General features: G+C 42.8%; 3 protein-coding genes across 7 annotated transcripts in view; 2 read left to right on the forward strand and 1 right to left on the reverse strand.

The window, feature by feature from the left end:
• Positions 1-7,837, forward strand: part of RBM25 (RNA binding motif protein 25) — a 40,494-nt gene extending 32,657 nt beyond the window's left edge. For all 3 annotated transcript variants that reach the window (XM_048852646.2, XM_048852644.2, XM_048852648.2), the window contains 5 exons: positions 412-736; positions 1,382-1,656; positions 2,270-2,368; positions 3,721-3,768; positions 6,230-7,837. In XM_048852646.2, coding sequence (XP_048708603.1) covers positions 412-736; positions 1,382-1,656; positions 2,270-2,368; positions 3,721-3,768; positions 6,230-6,322 — 840 coding nt within the window. In that variant the 3' untranslated portion in view covers positions 6,323-7,837. The remainder of the gene's footprint in view (positions 1-411; positions 737-1,381; positions 1,657-2,269; positions 2,369-3,720; positions 3,769-6,229) is intronic.
• A 10,082-nt stretch (positions 7,838-17,919) lies between these two features.
• On the reverse strand, positions 17,920-22,380 carry LOC125637853 (uncharacterized). Its single transcript, XM_048852895.2, has 2 exons — positions 19,048-22,380; positions 17,920-18,457 (listed from the first exon to the last, which is right to left on the reverse strand). The coding sequence occupies exons 1-2, from the start codon at positions 19,628-19,630 to the stop codon at positions 17,937-17,939; spliced, it is 1,104 nt and encodes a 367-aa protein (XP_048708852.2). The 5' UTR covers positions 19,631-22,380; the 3' UTR covers positions 17,920-17,936.
• The window catches only part of PSEN1 (presenilin 1), a 55,608-nt gene continuing 48,906 nt past the window's right edge, over positions 20,569-27,270 (forward strand). Inside the window, exon 1 of one of the 3 annotated variants that reach the window (XM_048852893.2) lies at positions 20,569-20,591. The gene's annotated coding sequence lies outside the window, so the exon portion shown is untranslated. The other 2 variants (XM_048852894.2, XM_048852892.2) reach the window with 2 other exon arrangements.

The following is a 27,270-nucleotide window of genomic DNA, read 5'->3' on the forward strand; positions in this document are numbered from 1 at the left end:
ATATCTTTATAGTATTAGGCAAAGTTAAATGTTTGAGTACATATTTAATAAATTAGAGGTTTATAGCTGATCTGGTGGTAATATATGCTTTGTTCGTCCAAATGTAGATATGGAAAGCTTTTTTGGTTTCCAGTCTTTATGTAAGTATCATAAAATTGTTAATCTGGATTTTTTTAAAAATCCAAATAAAATGGAGTTTAAAAGATTATTTGGATTTACCAGGATTATCCGATTATGAAGACAGTAGTAGGGTTTGTGTATATTTTAGTCCTTAATAACAGATTATGTAGTGGACATTTCATGGGGTAGAGGGCAGGACATTTAAGTAGGTCCTTTATCAGAATTTTCCCAAATAGCACAATTTTGGTTTTGAGAGGTTTTTATGTTCTCTAATTGGCTGTTTATTTGCAGATGGAACAAGAGGCTGAAAGGCGCCGACAGCCACAAATTAAACAGGAGCCAGAATCTGAGGAAGAAGAGGAGGAAAAGCCAGAAAAAGAGGAAAAAAAGGAAGAACCAGAGGAAGAGGAGGAGGAACCGGAACAGAAGCCTTGCCTTAAACCAACTCTACGACCCATCAGCTCTGCCCCATCTGTTTCATCTGCTAGTGGCAATGCAACCCCTAACACCCCTGGTGATGAATCTCCCTGTGGCATCATCATCCCTCATGAAAACTCGCCTGATCAGCAACAGCCAGAGGAGCATAGGCCTAAAATAGGACTTAGCCTCAAATTGGGCAAGTTGGCATTTCATTTAAATTTTCCTTGAGGGTTTGGAGAGAGAAGAAACATAGGAAGTTGAGAAGCAATTCAATTTTCCAAATTATATTGTAGATTTGGGAGCAAAACCGAGCAACTTGATATGCTAAATTGCCAATACCTAGTATGCTCTTCCTGCTCAGATATCTTAAAATATTAGCTAATTTGTCTAAAATCTGGGCAGAAGAAAACAGGTTTGGCATGCTAAATGAGTGGTTTCCTAAAGAGTGCTCTGCTAGTGAGCTGATAATACTTTGCACTTACAGGTCTTCTGACAAAAGATATTTTAAGCATCAGTCCAAAAGCCCATTGAAATCTGTTCATTGACTTCAGTAGGCTCTGGTCTGAAATGCTTTACAAACATTTATTCATAACACCCTTTACAAAGACCAGAAAAATAAGGGATAGAGAGGCTGACTTTCCCAGAGCAGCACTGTAAACTGGTGACAATCCAGAATAGAACAAGAGTCTTGACTCCCATTTTCTCTGCTCTGAGCACTAGAGAACAATTTTTATATCCCTGTTCCTTATTTAGGGGTGTGAATTTTACTGTGAAGACAAACAAAACTACCTTCAGTAGTAAATTGCAAATATTTTATTATTCTCTCCTGCCTTTTTTGTAGGTGCCTGCAATAGTCCGAGCCAGCCCAATGCTGTGAAGAGAAAGAAGCTCCCCGTGGACAGTGTGTTCAATAAATTTGAGGATGAAGACAGTGATGATGTGCCCCGGAAAAGGAAATTGGTCCCCTTGGATTATGGTGAAGAAGATAAAGGCTCCTCCAAGGGCAATGTCAATACAGAAGAAAAGCGCAAACATATTAAGAGTCTTATTGAGAAAATTCCCACGGCCAAACCAGAGCTCTTTGCTTATCCTCTTGATTGGTCTATTGTGGATTCAGTGAGTAACCGTTCCTGTAATTTAAAAAAAATAAAGCTAATTTTGATTGGAAAGCATAATCTGCCAAGTGATGCACCATGGTATTCACTAAAAGACAAAACATTTGTCACCATGAGTCAGATCAATAGCGCTGACTCGAATCAAACATGACAGCTGATGCTGTACTTCCTGTCCACAGATAGCATCTACTCTGCATCATGCCATGCCTGCTTATTTTAGCTCCTGGGCCTCTCCCCAGCTGATGATGCAAGTTACAGAATGGTTTTATGATAGGACCAAAAGTCCACTAGAAACTTACAAAACTTTTGATTTAAACCATAGGTGAGAATTAGGGACATTTAATTTACTGTGTCACAAGGTCCCTAAGGAATAGCTTTTGATTTCTAACAAGTTCTAACAAGTTTTTTTGCAGAAAACTGGTCTGCATGTGTGTTGGGCAGGTATTAATTGAATTAAAATATTGATCTGACATTTATATAATGTTGGATCTTTCACTAGCTATTTGTGTGTTAGATCCTCTACATCACTGTTAGTAGCTGGCTTCTGGGTACTACTGATGGTCAGTAAGGATAAGGATAAGTCTGACGTAAATGGTGTTCTCTTTCCTTTTCAGACATTAATGGAACGTCGAATTAGACCATGGATCAACAAGAAAATAATCGAATATATTGGTGAAGAAGAAGCCACACTAGTTGATTTTGTTTGTTCAAAGGTTAATATAATTTTCCTCCGAATAACTTTCTAAACATCTGGGTTTTTTTTCCAGTTTAAAAAGACAATGGCCGGAGAATAACCGTTTGAAAATACTACCAGTTTGCAATGTTGACCAGCAGCAAGCAGCCAACACTGATTTAGTGCATGTACCCAATTACAAGACAGCTCCTTTAATACTTACTTACTCGTAGTATGCATATATCCAAGGCTCTTTGCAGTCTGGTGCACACTTAACTGGATTTCTGTAGTGAGACCCTCCAGGGCAGCAGATGAGATTTTGCAGAAACTTCAGATGAATTAAAAAAGAGATGTTTATATAATTAATAATCAGTATGTTATCCCTGTTCACTTTCATACTTAATTCAGTTTTTTACCTTGCCCCATAGGTCTCAATTTTTAGTGTTTTATTGAAAATCCATAACTATTAGAAGTTCTTGGAGGGAAGCGGGAGGTTTTGCTTTTTTGGTTCAGAAGACTTTTGACATCTGAGAGAAATGTGGGAGACACTTTGGGAGTGTGGAATAAGCATGTTAGGTGGATATAAAATGAATGTATTTGAAATATTTAACCATGGTGATATTGGTATTTGCATAGTTAGATTTCAAATTTAATAGATCATTGAAATGAATGTGGCAGTTGATACTTGCAACAGCTTTGGAACAAGCTGTTTGCAGATTCAGGCAGAGACCACTGGACTGATTTTACATTTGGTTCACTTTTTTTAAAAAGGTTTCTTTACAGCCACAGGGCTAGAAACATTTATTTTTTTTTAAATAAAAGCCTGGCTTCTGGAGCACAGTTCTGATAGGAGGTATTAATTTTAGCAAAGTTTTAATTTATTTGTTTAAACTTTATTAAATTTTATATATAATGCCACCCTTTCCTGGAAAAGGACTTTGAGCTCTGAAAAACAATTTCAAATATGTTAAAATCCATTCAAATCTCTAACAAATAAAACAAAGTGATGGGGGATGATTGATACCCACCCACTCACTATTCTCCCCCTATCCTCTCCCAGTAGCAGATCCAGGTTGGAGGAGGGGGAATTCCTTCCCCCTCACTCCCCAAATTAGCACAGCCAGGCTTGAAGTGTAGGAGCAGTTAGTTGAATGAGTCCCTTGTGGCTTGTTGGAGCTAGTCAGTGCTGGTGCTTGTCCCACATGTTGACCTTGATACTAACACTACTGTGAAAGTAGATGCAGTTTTTAAGAATTCTTAACTTGCTGTGGAGAAACAGTGGGCTGCTCGCTATAGCAATTTCAAATTTAGGTTCATTTTTCAGAGATCTTTAATATGAGTATAGTTCTTTGGTTCTCAGTTTGTAGACTGAAAACCATTTATTTGTTTCAGGTTATGGCTCATAGTTCACCGCAGAGCATATTGGACGATGTTGCCATGGTAAGCTGAAATTGAATATCAATTATCTTCTATTTTTCCCCCCTCATGCTTCCCCCTGGCCCATTCATACCTTTCAATTCAGATGGGTTGGTTTTGTTGCCTCGTATACATTATGTAGAAGCTAATAATTACAAACTCAGAATTTCTAACTTTGAATTTTTTTGAATCTCTGCCAGCATTCATCAGTTATGGACTCTTTCTCTGCAGCAGTTTGGGTATAGCAATTGACAGCAAACTTAGGATGAAGTTTGATACACTATGATAGCATTATGCAGTCATTGGTGATGGACTTTCTTAATTGGGATAGTGTAGTATGTTTAATGTTCAGAAGGAAACTGGAAATGGATGTACATTTCCAAAATAGTAATCTTTTAGGTTTTACATACCTCAAATCAGTCCACTTACAAGTAGACTGGCTCCACATCCTTGCCTTTATGATTTGACATATGTAAAATCTAAAACTGCAAATTTCTTTGGTACTGGAGAGAAGGGTTTTGTTCCTTTTGGTGGAAAAGGTATCTTGTCAAGCATGCACAAGTCAACTTCTTCCTCCTGGAGAAAGCACCTAGGCAGTTCATATTTGTTTGTTAAACTAATAACGGTATTGATGCTAGGCAAAATTCATACTGTTTGTTGTTTAGATTGTGATAGAGCCCAAAATATGCTAGGCACTTTCTAAATATAGAGGAATACATGGTTTCTACCTGTGTAGATTCTAGATAGGCAAGCTGTGTTAAGAAATAAGTACAGCATACAAGCAAAGTGATCACTGGGGGATGGGAGGGATCACATCTTCAGTTGCATCTTAGTTTGGGATTTTTAAGTTACACATGAAATTCCCCACCCCTAACCACCTCCTACAGTTCAGCTCCATTACAGAGATGGGAGAGGCAAATGCAGCTGCAAGCTTCACTATGCCCTCCCAACATTGTCTTCCCCTTCCACATAAATAACAGTTCATAAGATAGATAAAGGAAAAGATAAATAGATGACTTAGCTAGTTTCTTGTAGGTGTTGCAGAAGAAGTGAATCTTCAGAAGGGATTTAAAGGAGAGGGTGGTGGCCATGTGAGTCACCTCAGGAAGGGCATCCTATGGAAGGATAGGGAGCAGCATGGAATAAATTATGAGGCAGTTGGAGGAGCAGACAAACAGCATCAAGGTGATGCAATGGGGCAACAAATGCATGGGAGAGTAAGTAGGAAGGGGCAGAGTTACATAGGGGATGATTTTGAGAAACTTGAGGTTTGATGTGGTGAAACAGATCCACTGGAAGAATCCAAAGAAGCAATAGGGAGGTCAGATTCTGACCTTACTGGCTGTGTTTTGTTCACATTAAAAGGGGGCAGGTGGGATGTGGGGAAGACCAGACCGCAGGTGGCTGTAGTACTCAGATTGGGACTAATGCTTTACACAGAGAAGAAAGCTTGAGTTTTGGGCATATTGTGTAGGAAAAAGGAAGAGCTGGCAGTGACCTCCAGATTGCAGATCTCTGTGTTAGGGAGGATAGCTGCATGGTCACTTGTGCTGGAGAATGGGATAAGAGGATAACACTGCTTTGCAGTTCAGCCTGTTGGATCGTTGTCATGCAGTCATGTTTCTGAAACTTAAAATTGCTCAGTTGCTATTCTGTAAAACAACTGTTGATGGTGGAAGGAGTGGTTGGGGACCATGATGCACGGATATTTAATAGTGATAGAACACACAGTGTGAAAGAGAGGTTCCAATACGAACTATCTGTGCCACTGCTTGTATAGCTTGCAGAGAGAACCCTTAGTCACAAAATTTGGATCCAGATTACAACAGTTCCAAATTTCAGAGGGAGGCTCAGAAAAACATATATTTTGGTTTGGCCCATCCTAAAGATATAGGAGTCAGCCACAAAGTTTAGATATGGATCAGAACTTTTGACACTTCCACTCCCATCCTCCCAAACTTTAGGGTTCACATCCAGAGTTTCAGTTGGCCCTATCCCTAATTTGTGAATAAAATATGGCCTTCCCTAGATGACTAAATGTAGCACTGATTACTTGGAGTTATAATAAAAATAAGTACATACGACATGAAGTCAACTTAATGAAATAAGATACCTTGGGTTCACTTCACTTTCAAACTAAAATATGTGAAGTGATTGCAATCTGCTTGTGCAAATCAGAGGACCCTAGCCATACTTGTTAAACTTTATATAATGCATTACTGAAAAATTCAAAAGCTTTTTAGTTTTGCGTACTAGGATCATATCACCCACCATTTGACAATAATACATACAACTTTTTCCAGGAACAACTTAATATTGCTGCTTAATGATGGAAAATAACTTTATAACTCAATTTATTTTGCTCCCCAGACGTTTCTTTCCTATGAACACTACCAAAGTAATAAGTCTTTCTGCTAAGTTTAACTGTAGTGTCACTACCTAGAAATCCACCATAACCTAATATATATTTTTCCCCCACCTGTAGGTACTAGATGAAGAAGCGGAAGTGTTTATAGTCAAAATGTGGAGGCTATTGATATACGAAACAGAAGCCAAGAAAATCGGTCTAGTGAAGTAAAGCACTCTCCTTGCTTTTAGGGTTCCATTTGTTTTTGTTTTCCTTTTCCATCATTCAAGAACTTTGAATTTTCTCTGTCCTCGGAGACACTTGTGAGACCTGTATTTTTTTATGTAGAAAATGTGAAAAAAAAATTTGTCCTCTGCTCTGTTGAGGCCACTCTGCCCCCTCTCGGTTATGGTTATATGAATCCTGCATTGGTTCTCTTTATAATTCACCAGGTACAATTATTGGTATGTTTTATAAGATGCAGCTACTGTACAAGTCTCTGGTGATCTTGTTCGGCAAATCTGTTCCTTGTAAATATTAAAAAGACTCCCTTGTTTTGCAAAACATTTGCACTTAATGTGGAACTATATCATACAGACCAAGATAATTGATTTTACTGAAAGTGTATCATCCTCTCTCTCTCCCTCCCCCCCTTTAATTTAAAGAACGATCATAATAGGATTGAAATTAGAATTGTAAAAATAGAATAAGTGGATGGAGCGACTTTCTTGGCTTTCACAGTATGCGTGTGAGCGTGCCTGCGACTGTTGATTTGCCCCCCCCCCATCTGACTTAGGGAGAGGAGTGGCCTTAAGCTTTTCATTGTATGTGAACCTGCAGGAAAAATGGTGGTGGTTTGCCAATTTAGAATTCCTTGTGAAACTGGCCAGAATCCCTCCTGCAGATGCTCAACCTTCCCATAAAGGGAGTAGATTGCAGGATGCTTCTTATTCTGTTATGTTGACGACAGGACTTCAGTGAGCACTATTTAATGCTTTTTTACCTCAGATGTTTTGTGCACAATTATTTCATTTTAGCCCTTCTCTGCTAGCCCTTCCTACCTCCAAAGATCTGATTTTTAAGAAATTACTTTTAAAACACCTTTTTTTAGAATTTAGCAGAGAAATTAATATGCCAGTTTAGGACATTTTGGGAAAGAAAAGGTTGAAGGATATAATTAACCATAGCCGTTTATAAAACTAAATCATACTTTTTCAAACAATGTAGAAGTCTGTTTTTATGTCTACTATCAAACCAGCCCTGGTTTTGTTTTCCTTCTTTTTTTGTACTGTAAGCAGTCTGTATCGTCATTGAAAGAGGGTGATATTTTCCTGCCTTGTCTGTATGGGATTTTTATAAACAAGCTGATGCGGTATAAATGATGAGATGTACTGTACACTGCATTTTTTATCTCATACCCAGGTAAAAAGGCACTGATGATGTGCGATGAGCCGTCTTGATTGCAGGATGAACGTTTTCCAGGGAGCAAAACAAAATCTCAAACATTTTTAATTTTTAAACACAATTCTTAATAGCAAACAAATTAAGTACAGCTGTTCAAGTATCTGTGTAACTGTATTTAACTGAAGGATACAGGTTGACCTGTTTAGAAAGCATAACTGTGACCTTGAGTTATTAGATTCTTGCATCTTAAGAGGACATTTGAAAACACTGTTCTTAACAAATGGGATCGTGTAAAGGTTCCGCCATGTAAATATTTCAAATATTAAAAATGTATATATTTGATTTGGGGGCTCAAATTCTTTTGGAGTGTCATACAGCATGCCATTTTATTGAACATATCTGTTCCGGGTCAGGAACCAGAACAAATGTCCACAGAGGCTTTTTAACTCCTCTATATGGGCTTAACGGAAGAGTGCAGATGTGGTCCGACTCCTAACTTGCCCTTTTTCATCCCTTTGAGTTTGTATGTTTAAAGTGTGCTTTTCTTTATTTGGGTTGAGATCTAATATTATTTTCTGTTGTGGTTTAGTTTGGGTTTTGGTTTTTTGCACACACCCACGCACACTCCAACCTCCTCCAGACTAGTTTTTGCTCAACGTGTGTGACTGCCGCTTGATACTACCCCAATGGCACCCTTTTCCCCTCCTCCACCACCTTCTTCGTGGGCTCTTCCAGATGCTGATGAAATTTGATGCTATGAACTCCAGGGTGGGAGTGAAGAGAGAAGGGGGGGAAAGGAGAGCTGGTTGAACTTAAAAATTCAAGGCCTTATTTGTTCCCTCTAATACAGTCTTCCCATCTCTGTCCCTAATGGTATTGTAGCAGAGCAAGTTGAACTGATCTTTAATGCCAAGCAAATGTCACTGAGACACAAACTGCTCTCCGCACTTGGTATTTTGCTCAACACCCCAACAGATTATGAAACTGAAGCTAGATCTCTGCTTAGCAGAACACACTCAGCCAGTAGGATTGCTCTACATACCTGCCTATTAAATGATAATGAATTTGATGAATGCTTGTGCACTTGCTTCCTAGAGAAACTGAGTTGAATGAAGATCTGGGTGGACAAGACTTTGGTAAAATTTAAATTGGAATGTTAAGCAAATATGGATTGGTTGGGTAAATAGTACTTAAGTGTGTAAATTATTGGATTACTGATTTATTTGGAAATTGGTTTTAAGGAAGTTGAGAATTTATATCACTCATTTATGTTTGGTAGTGAGTGCACAAGATTGGATATCTGCAGGTTCATAACTGATTCCCCCCCCCCCTTTCAGAATGCAACACTGACTGTAAAGTTTTTATGCTAGTGTTGCCTGTTTCTTGTTGCACATGTTACTTAAGTTATTAATGTGGTTTACCATTGAGACTAGTTTTACTGAGCTGTTTTCCACCCACTTAGAGGATGATTCTAGTTTTTGTGAATATACAAAGATCAATATCCTCTAGGATGTTCTCTGGTTATGGTTGTGTTGTGCTTATGAACTTAAGTCTTTTCCCCTTGGATTCCTGTAAACATATTTATTAAAACAATCAGTTAGTGTTTGAAAACTTATATTTCTGATGTTTCTAGGCTTTTTAAATCTCAAAGCATTACATGGAATTGACGTCACTAGTATACAGAAAAGGAAGAAATGCTATTTGCTGGAATGGATTTCAGAATAAAGTAATCCCTAATAGCGCTGCAGAATTCTTAATATAGAATGTCTCTTCCTTAAGTGTTTTTTTCTTTCAACATACAAGAACAGGGTTATTTCAAAATACAGTTAGAAAAGAGTTGCTACAGTTGATTGTGTAAACTATTTTGAGAGACAAGGTGGGTGAGGTAATATCTTTTATTGGACTGACTTCTGTTGGTGAGAGAGACAAGCTTTCAAGCTTACTCAGAGCTCTTCTTCACCTTGCCCACCTTCTCTCTCTAATATCTTGGGACCAACATGACTACAGCGCATAAACTATTTTGATGCATATTTGACATTCTCTGACCATTCTAAATTATTTTATTCTCTGAACATGTGGAAACTTGGGCTTGTTGAATACATACTATTGACATGTCAGTACAGTGAGGAAGTGAATTAACTATATATTGGTCATGAGATCTTTTGGTTAACTGTCCCATAAACTTTGGTGGAAATTTGGTGTGGTGTGCTATAACAGCACATAAAGTACTTTTGTTCTTATTATGGGATACATTTCACTGTGGTACAAATTAAAGGAAAAATATGTATCTGTTTTGGAAGCAATAAGGGGCGCTAGTCATGGATCAGGGCCCCATTGTGCAGGGCACTACAATTTAACTTTGGTTTAAAAACAAAACAAACAAAAAAACCATACAGATGCTCTGACTATCCTGAGAATAACCCAGCAGCATTAATACCAATATACAAATATAGCACAATTTCCCTTGAAATATCAGGTTCATATTCCCACCGATGAGTGTTGCACCACCAGGTGGTGCCTAACAGTAGAACCTTCTTCAAATGTAGTGCCTATTAGAGCACACATGTGCCCCCTCCTACGCCTTCCCTTAGCATTTCCGAGAGGGAGGCTATATAAGGGGGCACTGCATCCGCTACCACCTCAGTTCCTTCCAACTGCTGCACCAGACAGAAGTTCTTAGTATAGCTTTTAATATTAAGGTAGTTTTAGGTATAGATAGTTAGGACACTACCAAATTCACGGCCATGAAAAACGTGTCAGGGACTATGAAACCTGGTCTTCCCCGTGAAATCTGGTCTTTTGTGTGCTTTTACTCTATACTGTACAGATTTCATGGGGGAGACCAGCGTTTCTCAAATTGGGGGCCCTGACCCAAAAGGAAGTTGCAGGGGTGTTGCAAGGTTATTTTAGGGGTTGGGGGGGTCACGGTGTTACCACCCTTACTGAGCTGGGCAGCCGGAAAGCAGTGGCTGTTGGCTGGGTGCCCAGCTCTGAAGACAGTGCCCCACCAGCAGCGGCACAGAAGTAAGGGTGGCAACATACCATGCCATGTCATCCTTAGTTCTCCGCTGCTGCTGGCAGCAGTTCTGCCTTTAGAACTGCGCTCCTGGCCAGCAGCCGCCACACTCCAGCTGGCCAGCTCTGAAGGCAGTGCCACCAACAGCAGCAACGCAGAAGTAAGGATAGCAGTACCCCAACCCCCTCTACAGTAACCTTTAAATCCTCCTCCTCTTCCTCCCCCCCAAAAACTACTTTTTGGGTTAGGACCCCTACAATTACAACACTGAAAATTCAGATTTAAATAGCTGAAATCATGAAATTTATTATTTTTAAAATCCAATGACCGTGAAATTGGTAAGGCCCTTTAGATAGTACATATGGTTGGGTCCAGTGATGGTGGAACAGCAGAAGCAGTAGCTGGGCTTCATGAGATGTGCTTCATTCCCAGCTGCCTTCCTACTCTCTTTTCGGGTGTACTGCTTACCAGATTTTTCACACCCAGAGCATGCAAGAACTGGCGGAACAGACTAAAACTGCTGCTTTAAGAAGCTCTTGCTGCTTACACTGTCTTGTTCTGAAGGTTCATGGGATCCAAAGACCAAGAGCCCTGTTTCAGCTCTGGTTACTTCCATATAGCAAGGCTAACTTGTGTAAGGGTTCCAGGTTGTTGGGATCTTTGTCGGTCCTGATCCTTTGACTAAAGCTTTCAAGGCTTCAAAGGCACCGTTGGTAGAAAAGAGCTGACTGCCTGCTAAGGAACCTAGAGCCATCTCAGTTCCAACTGTATTGGTTCTGAAAAAGCTGAGGGTGAACGTGGCTAGCATTAGCAGTGCAAGATCCTAAATGTCCAACTTATTGGAGCCACCCAATTCTGACATAGCCTCTGTGCTTCTGATTTTGAAACCCAAATCGGTTCTGGGTTCCACTTCAAAGTCCAAAGTTGTGGACCTGTGTATTTCTCTGGTCTGATACTCTCCAGGCTTATGGCACCAGTTCCATCCTCCACTCCTGTTCCAGGACTATCCTCAGATCCAAAGAGGATGTTAACAGTGGTGACTGATGTGCACCTTCTTGTGTTTGAGTGTTCCTTAGATCTGACACGAAGTTGGTGATGAAGAAGAAACAATCTGCTGCTGCTTCTGAAAAGAGACTAAATTTCCTCTGCTTTTCTCCTTTCTCCAGATCCATCTATGCCACCACTTTCTAAGACTTGTATGGGATCTCTAGGGAGATCTTTCTTACCTTTTATCTCTCTCCACCATATGGTTCCATTGCTGTCTCTGGTGTGGTTCATAATGGATCTGAGGTTGGATCCTACTTAAGAGGAGGACAAAGGAAGAATTAAGAAACCTGATTCATCCTGGGGTATGCCCCATGATCCTTTTGCTCCTCCTGTGTGTTTCTGAATCTCCGCTACTGGAGATTGGCAATTGTGGTCTTCATGAATTTTTGGATCATTTATGGATGGAGAGATGTTGGTGTTTCATCTGATATGGATCCAGTTAACAGTCCTCAGATCTAGTTCCTCTGGACCCATTGGCAGCTTCGACAGTTGTACCTGATATGCTTTCCGAAGAAGAGGATAAGGAGACTACTCCCTTTTTTTGAGCAGGAACAAATGGATATCTATATTGAATGTGATTTGTCACCTGATGAGCACATGAGTGTAGCTTCTGCTTTCTCCCTTTCGGAGGATGCTCAAAAGTTCCATTGTGGCTGTGGAGGAAAACCACTCATTGAGTTTTTGACATTCTTGGTGCTACGTCCACGAATAAGGTGATGTTTCCTATTCTTGGATAGTCTTTTGCAGCCTAAGGCTGGTTATCTCTTGCTTCCTGTCTGTCTGCTTTCTTGGAAATAGGCTAACAGTATCAGATTCCCCCTGAAGGATTTTCTTACTTTCATACGCGTCCTGTGCCAAATTTCCTGGTTGTGTACTGCCAGTAATAGGTTTAGGTCTGGCGGAACTCACTCTGCTTTTGGGAGTTTAATTGTGGTGACCCATTACCAACTCCACTTGTGGGAAAGCTTGGCTTTCTTTGTCCAAGATTTGCCAGATGATAAAATGCTGGCTTAATTCTATTTTGGTAGGACAGAACATGGGAAAGCATGCCCTCAGAGCATCTTTTGATGTTTCAGACTCTTTCACCATAGCACTTGCATCCACAGTTAACTTGAGGAGGCATGCTTAACTCCCTTCGTCTTCTCTGGCTGCAAACGCTACAGTTAAGGTGAAAGACCATCCCCTTTGAAAGGCAGATATTTTCAGCAATAAGACTGACAACTTGTTGGAGAAATTAAAGGAAATTAGATCCACTGCTAACTCTCTGGGTCTTTAACCCTGGCTCAGAAAGGACAGTCTACACCTTTTTGATATTGGAGCAATATTACCCTCAATTGTCTGCTTATTTTTCCTCAAATATGAGATGTCAGCAACAGCAACCCCCAGCTTCATTTCAAACCCAGCATAAAAAGAGGTCTTTCAGATCCAGACCTAAGATGAAACATCTGCTCCCTTTTCTTTGTCTTCTTTGAACACCAGGCCTCAGATTTGATGTGAAAATTGTGGACCAATCAGTGAGCATCTGTCCTTTTTAATTTAATGCTAGCCCAATTCATCAACAAATGGAGACTGATACCTTTCTGTTTGTAAACTATGTCCCTTTCTGTTTGTAATCTTGAATGGTCTGATAGACTGAGCTCAGGGTCTTACAGCCAGGAACTCTTGAGTTGTTGTAAAGCCTTTGCTGACACAGCTCCCTTAGTAACCTTAAGCCTCTTGCTTAACCTCTGAGTCAGATTCATCCCTGCTGTAACTCCATTAATTTCAAGAGTAATACCATGGATGAATTTGGCCCTCTTCTCCATTTTACAGATAAGGAAAATACTTAACTTTGTATACAGGTGTCATTAAAGACAGATTAATACTTGATATTTTCATGCAGCTATCAACTTACTTTAGGTGACATAATTTTGGACCACGTAATTGACACTTGAAGTGAAATCCTGGCTTTACTGAAGTCAGTGGTAGTTTTGCCATTGACTTCAAGGGGGCCAGGATTTCACCTTTGTGTATAAAGGGGTAGGATCTGTCAAATGGGGCAAGTCATGACTTAGCAGGCAGACTTGTAAAGCTGTCAATGTAAAGAAATGCTAAGGGGGCTACCACCTTGGAATCTAAGTGTCAGTAATATGAGCAGCAGAAATGTCCAACAAGGTGTCTTCTCTGTGTTGGTTTTCAAGTTGATAATAGGCCTGTTGAATTGCAGTTAACTCACACGATTAACTCAGAATTAATCTTGATTAAAAATTAATCTTGATTGATCGCAGTTTTAATCACACTGTTAAACAACAGAATATCCACTGAAATTTAATATTTTTGGATGCTTTCTACATTTTCAAATATATTGATTTAAATTACAACACAATACAAAGTGCAGAGTGCTCAATTTATATTATTTTGATTACAAATATTTGCACTGTAAAAATAATAAAAGAAATAATATTTTTCAGTTCACCTCATACAAGTACTACAGTGCAATCTCTAGCGTGAAACTGCAACTTACTAATTTTTTTTGTAAAATACTTGCACTCAAACAAAACAATGTAAAACTTCAGCGCCTACCAGCCCACTTGGTACTATGTCTTGTTCAGCCAATTGCTAAGATAAACAAGTTTGCTTACATTTACAGGAGATAATGCTGCCTGCTTCTTATTTACAATGTAACCCAAAAGTGAAACAGGTTTTTGTATGGCACTTTTGTAGTTGGCATTGCAAGGTATTTACGTGCCAGATATGCTAAACATTCATATGCCCCTTCACGCTTTGGCCACAATTCCAGAGGACATGTTTCCATGCTGATGATGCTCGTTTAAAAAAATAATGCGTTAATTAAATTTGTGACTGAACTCCTTGGGGGAGAATTGTCTGTCCCCTGCTCTGTTTTACCTGCATTCTGCCATATATTTTGTTATAGCAGTCTCAGATGACCCAGCACATGTTGTTCGTTTTAAGAACACTTTCACTGCAGATTTGACAAAATGCAAAGAAGGTACCAATGTGAGATTTCTAAAGATAGCTACAGCAGTTGACCCAAGGTTTAAGAATCTGAAGCGCTTTCCAAAATCTGAGAGGGACGAGGTATGGAGCTTGCTTTCAGAAGTCTTAAAAGAGCAACACTCTGATGCCACCAAAAAAGAAAATCAGCCTTCTGCTGGTGGCATCTGACTCAGATGATGAACATGTTGGTCTGTACTGCTTTGGATCGTTATCGAGCAGAACCTGTCATCAGCATGGACACGTCCTCTGAAATGGTGGTTGAAGCATGAAGGGACATATGAATCTTTAGCGCATCTGGCACGTAAACATCTTGCGACACAGGGTACAACTGTGCCATGCGAATGCCTGTTCTCACTTTTAGGTGACATTGTAAACAAGAAGCAGGCAGCATTATCTCCAGCAAATGTAAACAAACGTCTTTCTCTGTGCGATTGGCTGAACAAGAAGTAAGACTGAGTGGACTTGTAGGCTCTAAAGTTTTACATTTTGTTTTATTTTTGAATGCAGTTATTTTTTGTACATTTTTAAGTTCAACTTTCATGAAAAAGAGATTGCACTACAGTACTTGTATGAGGTGAACTGAAACATTTTTTTTTACAGCGCAAATTTTTGTAATAAAAAATAAAGTAAGCACTGTATGCTTCGTAGGGTATGTCTACACTACGGAATAAGGTCGAATTTATAGAAGTCGGTTTTTTAGAAATCGGTTTTATATATTCGAGTGTGTGTCCCCCCACAGAAAATGCTCTAAGTGTATTAAGTGCATTAACTCGGCGGAGCGCTTCCACAGTACCGAGGCTAGAGTCGACTTCCGGAGCGTTGCACTGTGGATAGCTATCCCACAGTTCCCGCAGTCTCCGCTGCCCATTGGAATTCTGGGTTGAGATCCCAATGCCTGATGGGGCTAAAACATTGTCGCAGGTGGTTCTGGGTACATATCGTCAGGCCCCCGTTCCCTCCCTCCCTCCGTTAAAGCAAGGGCAGACAATCATTTCGCACCTTTTTTCCTGAGTGACCTGTGCAGATGCCATACCACTGCAAGCATGGAGCCCGCTCAGGTAACCGTCACCCTATGTCTCCTGGGTGCTGGCAGACGCGGTACGGCATTGCTACGCAGTAGCAGCAACCCCTTGCCTTGTGGCAGCAGACGGTACAGTACGACTGGTAGCCGTCATCGTCATGTCCGAGGTGCTCCTGGCCACGTCGGCTGGGAGCGCCTGGGCAGACATGGGCGCAGGGACTAAATTTGGAGTGACTTGACCAGGTCATTCTCTTTAGTCCTGCAGTCAGTCCTATTGAACCGTCTTATGGTGAGCGGGCAGGCAATACGGACTGCTAGCAGTTGTACTGTACCATCTTCTGCCGAGCAGCCATGAGATGTGGATGGCATGCAGTCCTTCTGCACCGTCTGCTGCCAGCCAAAGATGTAAAAGATAGATGGAGTGGATCAAAACAAGAAATAGACCAGATCTGTTTTGTACTCATTTGCTTCCCCCCCTCCCCTGTCTAGGGGACTCATTCTTCTAGATCACACTGCAGTCACTCACGGAGAAGGTGCAGCGAGGTAAATCTAGCCATGTATCAATCAGAGGCCAGGCTAACCTCCTTGTTCCAATAAGAACGATAACTTAGGTGCACCATTTCTTATTGGAACCCTCCGTGAAGTCCTGCCTGAAATACTCCTTGATGTACAGGCACCCCCTTTGTTGATTTTAGCTCCCTGAAGCCAACCCTGTAAGCCGTGTCGTCAGTCGCCCCTCCCTCCGTCAGAGCAATGGCAGACAATCGTTCCACGCCTTTTTTCTGTGCGGACGCCATACCAAGGCAAGCATGGAGGCCGCTCAGCTCACTTTGGCAATTAGGAGCACATTAAACACCACACGCATTATCCAGCAGTATATGCAGCACCAGAACCTGGCAAAGCGATACCGGGCGAGGAGGCGACGTCAGCGCGGTCACGTGAGTGATCAGGACATGGACACACATTTCTCTGAGAGCATGGGCCCTGCCAATGCATGCATCATGGTGCTAATGGGGCAGGTTCATGCTGTGGAACACCGATTCTGGGCTCGGGAAACAAGCACAGACTGGTGGGACCGCATAGTGTTGCAGGTCTGGGACAATTCCCAGTGGCTGCGAAACTTTCGCATGCGTAAGGGCACTTTCATGGAACTTTGTGACTTGCTTTCCCCTGCCCTGAGGCGCATGAATACCAAGATGAGAGCAGCCCTCACAGTTGAGAAGCGAGTGGCGATAGCCCTGTGGAAGCTTGCAACGCCAGACAGCTACCGGTCAGTTGGGAATCAATTTGGAGTGGGCAAATCTACTGTGGGGGCTGCTGTGATGCAAGTAGCCCACGCAATCAAAGATCTGCTGATATCAAGGGTAGTGACCCTGGGAAATGTGCAGGTCATAGTGGATGGCTTTGCTGAAATGGGATTCCCTAACTGTGGTGGGGCTATAGACGGAACCCATATCCCTATCTTGGCACCGGAGCACCAAGCCGCCGAGTACATAAACCGCAAGGGGTACTTTTCAATAGTGCTGCAAGCTCTGGTGGATCACAAGGGACGTTTCACCAACATCAACGTGGGATGGCCGGGAAAGGTGCATGATGCTCGCATCTTCAGGAACTCTGGTCTGTTTCAAAAGCTGCAGGAAGGGACTTTATTCCCAGACCAGAAAATAACTGTTGGGATGTTGAAATGCCTATATGTATCCTTGGGGACCCAGCCTACTCCTTAATGCCATGGCTCATGAAGCCGTACACAGGCAGCCTGGACAGTAGTCAGGAGCTGTTCAACTACAGGCTGAGCAAGTGCAGAATGGTGGTAGAATGTGCATTTGGACGTTTAAAGGCGCGCTGGCGCAGTTTACTGACTCGCTTAGACCTCAGCGAAACCAATATTCCCACTGTTATTACTGCTTGCTGTGTGCTCCACAATATCTGTGAGAGTAAGGGGGAGACGTTTATGGCGGGGTGGGAGGTTGAGGCAAATCGCCTGGCTGCTGGTTACGCGCAGCCAGACACCAGGGCGGTTAGAAGAGCACAGGAGGGCGCGGTACGCATCAGAGAAGCTTTGAAAACCAGTTTCATGACTGGCCAGGCTACGGTGTGAAAGTTCTGTTTGTTTCTCCTTGATGAAACCCCCCGCCCCTTGGTTCACTCTACTTCCCTGTAAGCTAACCACCCGCCCCTCCTCCCTTCAATCACTGCTTGCAGAGGCAATAAAGTCATTGTTGCTTCACATTCATGCATTCTTTATTCATTCATCACACAAATAGGGGGATGACTACCAAGGTAGCCCAGGAGGGGTGGTGGAGGAGGGAAGGAAAATGCCACACAGCACTTTAAGCACAGCACTTTAAAAGTTTACAACTTTAAAATTTATTGAATGACAGCCTTCTTTTTTTGGGGCAATCCTCTGTGGTGGAGTGGCTGGTTGGCCGGAGGCCCCCCCACCACGTTCTTGGGCGTCTGGGCGTGGAGGCTATGGAACTTGGGGAGGAGGACGGTTGGTTACAGAGGGGCTGCAGTGGCAGTCTGTGCTCCAGCTGCCTTTGCTGCAGCTCAACCATACACTGGAGCATACTGGTTTGGTCCTGCAGCAGCCTCAGCATTGAATCCTGCCTCCTCTCATCACGCTGCCGCCACATTTGAGCTTCAGCCCTCTCTTCAGCCCGCCACTTACTCTCTTCAGCCCGCCACCTCTCCTCCCGGTCATTTTGTGCTTTCCTGCACTCTGACATTATTTGCCTCCACGCATTCGTCTGTGCTCTGTCAGTGTGGGAGGACAGCATGAGCTCGGAGAACATTTCATCGCGAGTGCGTTTTTTTTTCTTTCTAAGCTTCACTAGCCTCTGCGAAGGAGAAGATCCTGTGATCATTGAAACACATGCAGCTGGTGGAGAAAAAAAAAAAGGGACAGCGGTATTTAAAAAGACACATTTTATAAAACAGTGGCTACACTCTTTCAGGGTAAACCTTGCTGTTAACATTACATACATAGCACATGTGCTTTCATTACAAGGTCGCAGTTTGCCTCCTCCCACCGCGTGACAACCCCCTCAACCTTCCCCCCTCCCTGTGGCTAACAGCGGGGAACATTTCTGTTTAGCCACAGGCAAACAGCCCAGCAGGAATGGGCTCCTCTGAGTGTCCCCTGAAGAAAAGCACTCTATTTCAACCAGGTGACCATGAATTATATCTCACTCTCCTGAGGATAACACAGAGAGATAAAGAACGGATGTTGTTTGAATGCCAGCAAGCATACACTGCAATGCTTTGTTGTACAATGATTCCCGAGTACGTGTTACTGGCCTGGAGTGGTAAAGTGTCCTACCATGAAGGACGCAATAAGGCTGCCCTCCCCAGAAACCTTTTGCAAAGGCTTTAGGACTACATCTAGGAGAACCGCAAATGCCAGGGCAAAGTAATCCTTTCACATGCTTGCTTTTAAACCATGTATAGTATTTTAAAAGGTACACTCACTGGAGGTCCCTTCTCCGCCTGCTGGGTCCAGGAGGCAGCCTTGGGTGGGTTCGGGGGGTACTGGCTCCAGGTCTAGGGTGAGAAACAGTTCCTGGCTGTCGGGAAAACCGGTTTCTCCGCTTGCTTGCTGTGAGCTATCTACAACCTCCTCCTCATCATCATCATCTTCATCCCCAAAACCTGCTTCCGTATTGCCTCCATCTCCATTGAAGGAGTCAAACAACACGGCTGGGGTAGTGGTGGCTGAACCCCCTAAAATGGCATGCAGCTCATCATAGAAGCGGCATGTTTGGGGCTCTGACCCAGAGCGGCCGTTCGCCTCTCTGGTTTTCTGGTAGGCTTGCCTCAGCTCCTTCAGTTTCACGCGGCACTGCTTCGGGTCCCTGTTATGGCCTCTGTCCTTCATGCCCTGGGAGATTTTGACAAAGGTTTTGGCATTTCGAAAACTGGAACGGAGTTCTGATAGCACGGATTCCTCTCCCCAAACAGCGATCAGATCCCGTACCTCCCGTTCGGTCCATGCTGGAGCTCTTTTGCGATTCTGGGACTCCATCATGGTCACCTCTGCTGATGAGCTCTGCATGGTCACCTGCAGCTTGCCACGCTGGCCAAACAGGAAATGAGATTCAAAAGTTCGCGGTTTTTTTCCTGTCTACCTGGCCAGTGCATCTGAGTTGAGAGTGCTGTCCGGAGCGGTCATAATGGAGCACTCTGGGATAGCTCCCGGAGGCCAATACCATCGAATTGTGTCCACAGTACCCCAAATTCGAGCCGGCAACGTCGATTTAAGCGCTAATCCACTTGTCAGGGGTGGAGTAAGGAAATCGATTTTAAGAGCCCTTTAAGTCGAAATAAAGGGCTTCATTGTGTGGACGGGTGCAGGTTTACATCGATTTAACGCTGCTAAATTCGACCTAAAGTCCTAGTGTAGACCAGGGTGTAGTCGGTGTTGTAATTGAAATCAATATATTTGAAAATGTAGAAAACATCCAAAATATTTAAATGAATGGTATTCTATTGTTTAACAGCATGATTAATCGTGCAATTAATTTTTTAAATCACTTGACAGCCCTAGTTGATAACCTTACTGACTAGCCTTATTTTTACAGGCACCAGTTTGACTCAATTTGTCTCACAATTTATGACTGACTATTGTACTGTAAAACACTCAGCATGTCCACACGACCCCATAGAAAGCTGACACATGTACCAAAGTATAAGTCTAATTTAATTTTGGCTGATTTATAGTGGCTACTCAGCGTTGTTCACTTAACTTCAGTTTGAAAATACAGTGTTTTGTTTGAAGGAATTTGTGGTGGTCTGATTTGAATTCTCTCATTTAGATAACCATTTGTATCCCCCAGCACTAGACAGTTAAACAGAGAAATACAGAATCCTTCCCAGTGTAAAATTCAAGATTGTCTAAAGTGTCTATACTAGATTTTAAAGAAATCCCATTTATTTTATAGGGTGTATAGCCATCTCAAATAGGGTTTTCGGCTTTTTGAAAATGGAATTCAGGATCATCCTTCAAATATAATAAGGTAAGTTAGTCCTTTTCAAACCTGAATTTGCCTCCATCCCCACAAAGTCCCAATTACTGTATTCTTACTAAAGCAGGCTTACTGACTTTACATGAAGCTTAGATTTTTTTTTATACTGATTTAAAAAAAATTAAAATCTTGAAGTGAGGAGATATACCCCTCAATTTGGGGAATATTTTTAAGTGTCAGTCAGATGATGAGTCATAGGGCAATGGCTCCCTGTTCTTCAAACATTCCCCTCCCCTAGTCCTCCCTCCACCTGGTGACTGATCAAACAGGACAAGCTCATTACTACTAATTTACAACAGGAAGATGAAGAACGCAGCTATGTAGATGGCCATCTGTTTTTTATGGGTTATTTAAAGGCAGCATGAAGACTGTAACTTGTGGCATACCAACTACCAAACACCTTTTTTGTATTCAGAGTACCCCACTGAACCAACCTATCTTGGTAGAAAAAGCAAAGACGATTGTGAGGCAGTAGCCTATATCAATCCAAAGAAAACCCTCTAGCAGCTCCTAACTCGAACACTGTGAACAGATGCAACTACCCTGGTCAAACAGAGAAGCCCGTCAGGCCCACAATGCACAACCTCAACGCTCAAGGCTCAATAGCAACTTACTGGAGGTGAAAATTTTCATATTAGTTCACTAAAACTGCAACACCAAGAAAAGTTGATTTGAGAGCTAGACTCGCCTGGCAGAGTAACACTCAGGCAAAGTTTCAGATAAAATAGCTAACTTGGGCAATAGCCTGTTTCACACATTTTGTCCACTCAGCTTCTTCCTATAATTTTAAGACCTAGTCCATCTCTTGGTAATTGCAGGATTGTTGCTTATATTGAGTGTTTTGTTTACTTCAATTCTGAACATCTTAAACAGGCTTCCCAGTTCTGTGGGAGATTGTTCTAGTCTAACTGATGATCAATGCTTTCCAATTTTTGTCAATGGTATTTTTTTTTTTTAACCCCTACCTGAGCTTGTCTTCCTCTGAGGAAAGCTGGTCTTGCTTTATCTCTTTTGTCTTGACAGCTCCCTTGACAGTGTAGTGGAACTAGGGCAGAATGCTAACATTTGAGTGACTTGGGCCTTTTTCCTATGAAGGGTTGGGTGGGATGACTTTTAGTGATCCCATATTTAGGGTAAGTAGACCAGAAATGACATATGTGAAGATGGGATATGGTCTATTAGCTGAATCTGCAGCAGCCTTTCTGGTTTTCTGCCAAACTTGGATTTGTGCTAAGATTTTGTGCATGCTTATTTTTTTTTCTTAATTTACTTGGCTGCTTTCCTTTGACTATGCTACTTCATGCTGCTTGATATCAATAATGAGCCTGAAGAATTTCTGGGTGAGAAATTTCTGTGCATGCTGTGGGAGGTTTCTCACTTTCCAATTATTTTACCTTTTCATCCTGCTCTGAACTTAGTTATTTTTAGAACACTTCTAGCCTTGTTTTCTGGATTGCAAAGAAGTTACCATCAAGTGACTTAAGGACAAGATCTCCTAAGAGCCTCCACTATAGTACTTTTTCTGTATACTATGTAAGAGCCTAAAGTCTTCCACCTTTTTAATAGGTGATCGCTTTCTCTAAAATTGAGGTGAATAAGAAGCCCTTCTTATTTAAGAACAGACTCTTTTCGACCCTAGGTTTTTAGTATCACAATCTACCTGGTTTCAGAGTAGCAGCCGTGTTAGTCTGTATTCACAAAAAGAAAAGGAGTACTTGGGGCACCTTAGAGACTAACCAATTTATTTGAGCATAAGCTTTCATGCATCCGCTGAAGTGAGCTCACAAAAGCTCATGCTCAAATAAATTGGTTAGTCTCTAAGGTGCCCCAACTACTCCTTTTCTTTTTGCGATCTACCTCGTGAAAGCCAAGCCCTTCCTGCCATTTTTTGTCCGAGGTTGTGCGGGCTGCAGGACGGGACGCGAGGGCAGGACGGTGACTCCACAGTTGCGGGGACTGCCCCCAGCCCCTTTCCCGGACCGCATACCCAGCACGACAAGTGCGCAGCATCCTTCCGGCCGCTCCCCTGCGCTGGCTGCGGGCTCTGGCGGGCTGGCGTCAATGCAAAGGCCGCGCTCGATTCCCGCCCTCTGGCCGCCGGACCCCGCCCCGCTACTGGCGCGGGGGTCACCGGAACAGCTACACGGGAAGCGGAAGTGAGGTCATCGGGTGGGGGCGGGGCCCGGGGCGGAAGCAGCTGGGGCCGGACGCTCGGAAGGGAAACAAGAAACCAGCAGCGGTGAGTGGCGGGGGAGGGGGGCCGCGTGCTCCGAGGGGCCTGGAGTCTCGGGTGAGTCCCGGCGGGGGCGGCTCCGGCCCCTGTGACTCCCGGCGCTGCGCCGATCCCGGAGCCCGGGCTGGGTGCGCCTTGTACGGGCCTGGGCCCCGCTCGCTGAGCGCTGCTGGGCTCCGGGAGCCGCTGACCCCGCAGGGCCTAGGGAGGGGCTGGCGCCCGGACGGTCCCTGCTTGTGTTCCGGGGCAGCAGGGCCGGTAGGAGGCCCACGGCTAGAGCGGCGGGGGTTGAAGGGACGGACACGGGCTCCTCCTCCCAGTGCTTCCTTCCTCCACACCCGAGTTGATTGTTTGTGTTACTGGAGCGCCAGAGCCCAGCCCTGACCCAGGGGCCCCCTTGTGCCAGGCGCTGCCCAGGCCGGAACAAAAAGATGGTGCCTGCCCCCAAAGAGCTTTACAATCTGAGGAGGTGAGGGGCGCTGCTGGGCAGGTTGGAGGCGCTGCTGCTGCAGCTCACCCCCCTGTAGCCAGGCCGTAACTCTGACATCTTTAACCTGCACCAAATATTCTTACACGTCAAACAAACAAAAGCTCTGGCAAGGATCGCTTGTACAGGAGGGGTTTGACTTTAGGTGCAGAATCATATGTATCTATTTTTATCTTCTTTAGACTTCAATAAAAATTCTTCAGGGCAGCAGCTACTTGAAGTTGCATCATGTCTGCTTTCAGAGTAACAGCCGTGTTAGTCTGTATTCACAAAAAGAAAAGGAGTACTTGTGGCACCTTAGAGACTAACCAAGGTGCTCCCACCTTTTAAGCATCTGACTTGAGACTGGAGGGAAGCTTTTAATTCATTAATGCAAGACCTAAGTATTTAGTTCTTATTCTGTAGTTTTCTGGGCTTTACTATGTAGAAGCCAGTTTAGTAGTGTGGTTGATGGAAGGTTTGAGTTATGCTTGCTCTCGAAACAAAATTTAGAATGTGTGGTAAGAACTGAAGACGTTTTTGGAGTGTGAAACTGTCCAGTACCACAGTGACAGTCTATTCTGACAACATTAAAATGATTAGATGGAGAGAGGAGGTTCCTTTCTAGCAAATGCTTGTGAAGTGGCTGACCAATTGGCCATAGCCATTGATGGAAACAGAATTTATCCTGAAGAAGAGAGTAGCAGGGATTCCTGGGTCCTTTTAATATAGGGATTTATATTACACTAATTATTGACATATCTAGGTTATGTATTTCCTGTAATTTAGCTTTATCCTACAGCTGTTTTGTTAACTGTGGGACTGTCATCTTATTGGTCAACACTGATTTCTTTTGCACTCAAAGTAAAGAGATCCAGATCTCAGTGCCTGGAGGAACTGAGTTTAGTGCTTGCCTCTGATTCTGAGGAGTGCTGCAGAGGCAGATCTACTGGGCTCTCAAGGAAGAGTGTCTTATTGTTGGGATTTTGAGCATTTCTGATAATGAGGCCTCTGCTAAGCATTGCAACTCTCAGATACTACTTTATGGTTACAAACCCCCTTTGAAAGGACTTCCTTTGCAGTCTGTCTATGCCTCTTCTAAATCAACAGGTCACCAAGCAGTGATGTGTAGTTCCGAGTCCTACCGTTGCTTCCATAGCATTGTTAGCTATATATCTGCAACTTCAGGAAATAAGAAGCCCTAACAATGTAACTGAATTCCACATTGCATTACTGTTCCGAGGGATGACTTATTTGTTAGATGCATGTTGTGGCAATTACTTTAAAGTGGGGTTAAGAGGATCACAGTGAATTGGACATACAAGAAACTAAAGCATTGAGCAGACTGATTTATAGGGAGGAGTGAAACTGGGTGACTTGTTTGATGCTATTTCACAGTGTAGGGTTAAGAATCCAATGAATTCTGCCACAGCAAGTGCCATGGTAGGCCAAACCGTGGGATTATTGAAGTTACCAGATCATATAATCAGATGTTCACTGTCCTCTAAGTGACAATAGCCAATTCAGTCCTGCAGGTTCCTTCATTGTGAATAGTGGGAGAAGGGAGAGTATTGACCACATCTGACTACCCACTGATCTTACCACCAGGGCTGAAACTGCCAGGAAATGTTACTGGTGATAGCATTGTTCAGAATCCCTTGTCAGGCCGCTGCTGATGGTAAAGTAATATCTCTAACTTCTAGATCAACACTGAGGTTATGCTAGCAATTAAAACAAAATCCCAGTTCAAGTAATTTGTTAAATAATGCAAGGTTTACCTTTCTGTGGTTTTTAGACTGAGAAATATTTTTACAAGATAAGTTTGCAGGTTGAAATGTCTATAGCAAAATTGCTTTGTCAAATTTAGAAGGAACATACAATACTGCTAAAACAGATGATGTCCTGTTATGAAGTTTGTAATAGACTCTGGAGTGTTTGGTAATTAAAACAATTGCCTTCTGGTTGGGTAAAGTACACTTTCCTTTCTGTTCCTAATTTAAAGAGACACTTGACTTAATAGTGTTAGAAAGAAACACATTTGTTTACACATTACTAATAACTTAGATGATTAAATGTAAAGTTTTTAAAATTAAATTTACCATGACTGTAACTCACTGCTCTGTTTCCTTTTTCATTTTGATGGGGAAAATAGTCAGTTTTGCTTATACTCATTCACTTCTAGGTTCTTCTCAGTACTGTAATATTTTGGCTTCAGACATTTTAGGGTCATAGATTCCAAGGGCAGAAGGGACCGTTGTTGTTGTTATCTAGTCTGGCATCTTGTATAACAGAGGGGCCATAGAACTTCCCCAGAATAATTCTTAAAGCATATCTTTTAGAAAAACACCCCATTTTGATTTAAAAATTGAGAGTGATGGAGAATCCACCACAACCCTTGGTAAATTGTTCCAATGGTTAGTTGCTCTTTTTTTTTTTTTTTTTAAAGAGTCTTATTTCTAGGGCCCTACCAAGTTAACAACCATGAAAAATGCATTGTGGACCGTGAAATCTGGCTAGTGTAGGAGAGGGGCAGAGCTGGGGGTGCCCCAGCCAATGACTCCTATCTAGCTGCTAATCATGGCCAGGCTGGGCAGCGATGGGACTTCCTCGTCCCCTGCTGCAGCTGGGGAAGGTTCTTGGAGGTGGATTTGACCTGGGAGCAGCCCCTGCAGGGGAAGAGGAAGTCCTGTCCCTTCCCAGCCCTGCTAAGACTAGCAGCTGGAGCCCGATGTGCGGTATGAGGCCCTGGCTGAAACGTCCCAAGCCCTGCCCCTCACCCACTCCAGGCCCAATGTTCAAGACCTAAAGAGTTCTTTGGCTGCCTGGGGAGGGTACAGACCACGGCACCCCCTGATCATGGGGCTGGTGGTTGCCCACCAATAAGGCCAGCCCTGCTCCCGGAAAAGTGATGACCCTGCATACGCTGTGACCTCCCCCCTACAATAGCTTTAGGACACCCTTATGGGTCACGACCCCCACAGTTATAATACCTTGAAATTTCACATGTAAACATCTGAAACTGTGAAACTGACTATTTTTAAAATCTTATGACCATGAAATTGACCGAAATGGGCTGTGGCTTGGTAGGGCCCTACTTATTTCGAGTCTGAATTTGGATAGCTTCAACTTCCAACCATTGGATCATGTTATACCTTTCTCTACTAGGTTGAAGAACCCATTATTCAATACTAATTTCCCACGTAGGTACTTATGGGCTGTGATCAGGTCGCTCCTTAGCCTTCTCTCTGTTAGTCTGAACTCCTTGAGTTTATCCTGTATGTCATGTTTTCTAATCCTTCAATTCTTATCATGGCTCTTCTCTGAACCATCTCCAATACATCAACATCCTTCTAGAATTGTGGGCACCAGAACTGGACACAGTATTTCGGCAGCAGGCAGTCACATAGAATCATAGAATATCAGGGTTGGAAGGGACCTCAGGAGGTCATCTAGTCCAACCCCCTGCTCAAAGCAGGACCAGTTCCCAACTAAATCACCCCAGCCAGGGCTTTGTCAAGCCTGACCTTAAAAACCTCAAAGGAAGGAGATTCCACCACCTCCCGAGATAACGCATTCCAGTGCTTCACTACCTTCCTAGTGAAAAAGTTTTTCCTAATATCCAACACTTGTGTCAAATATAGAGGTAACATAATTTCCTACCCAAGACTCCCCTATTTATACATCTGAGGATTGTATTAACTGTTTTGGCTACAGTGTCGCACTGGCATCTCATGTCCAGCTCATTACCCACAATAATCCCTAAATCTTTTTTTAGAGTGTCTGCTTCCCAGGAAGGAATCCCCCATCCTGTAAGTATGGCCTATGTTCTTTCTTCCTAGATGTATACATTTACACTTAGCCACATCTTGTTTGTTTGTGCCCAGTTTACCTAGCAATTCAGATCACTCTGTATCAGTGATTGTCCTCTTCTTATTTACCACTCCCCCAATTTTTGTATCATCTGCAAATTG

The sequence above is a fragment of the Caretta caretta genome, chromosome 6, assembly GCF_965140235.1.
Source record: "Caretta caretta isolate rCarCar2 chromosome 6, rCarCar1.hap1, whole genome shotgun sequence".
In the NCBI taxonomy this organism is placed as follows: Eukaryota; Metazoa; Chordata; order Testudines; family Cheloniidae; genus Caretta; species Caretta caretta.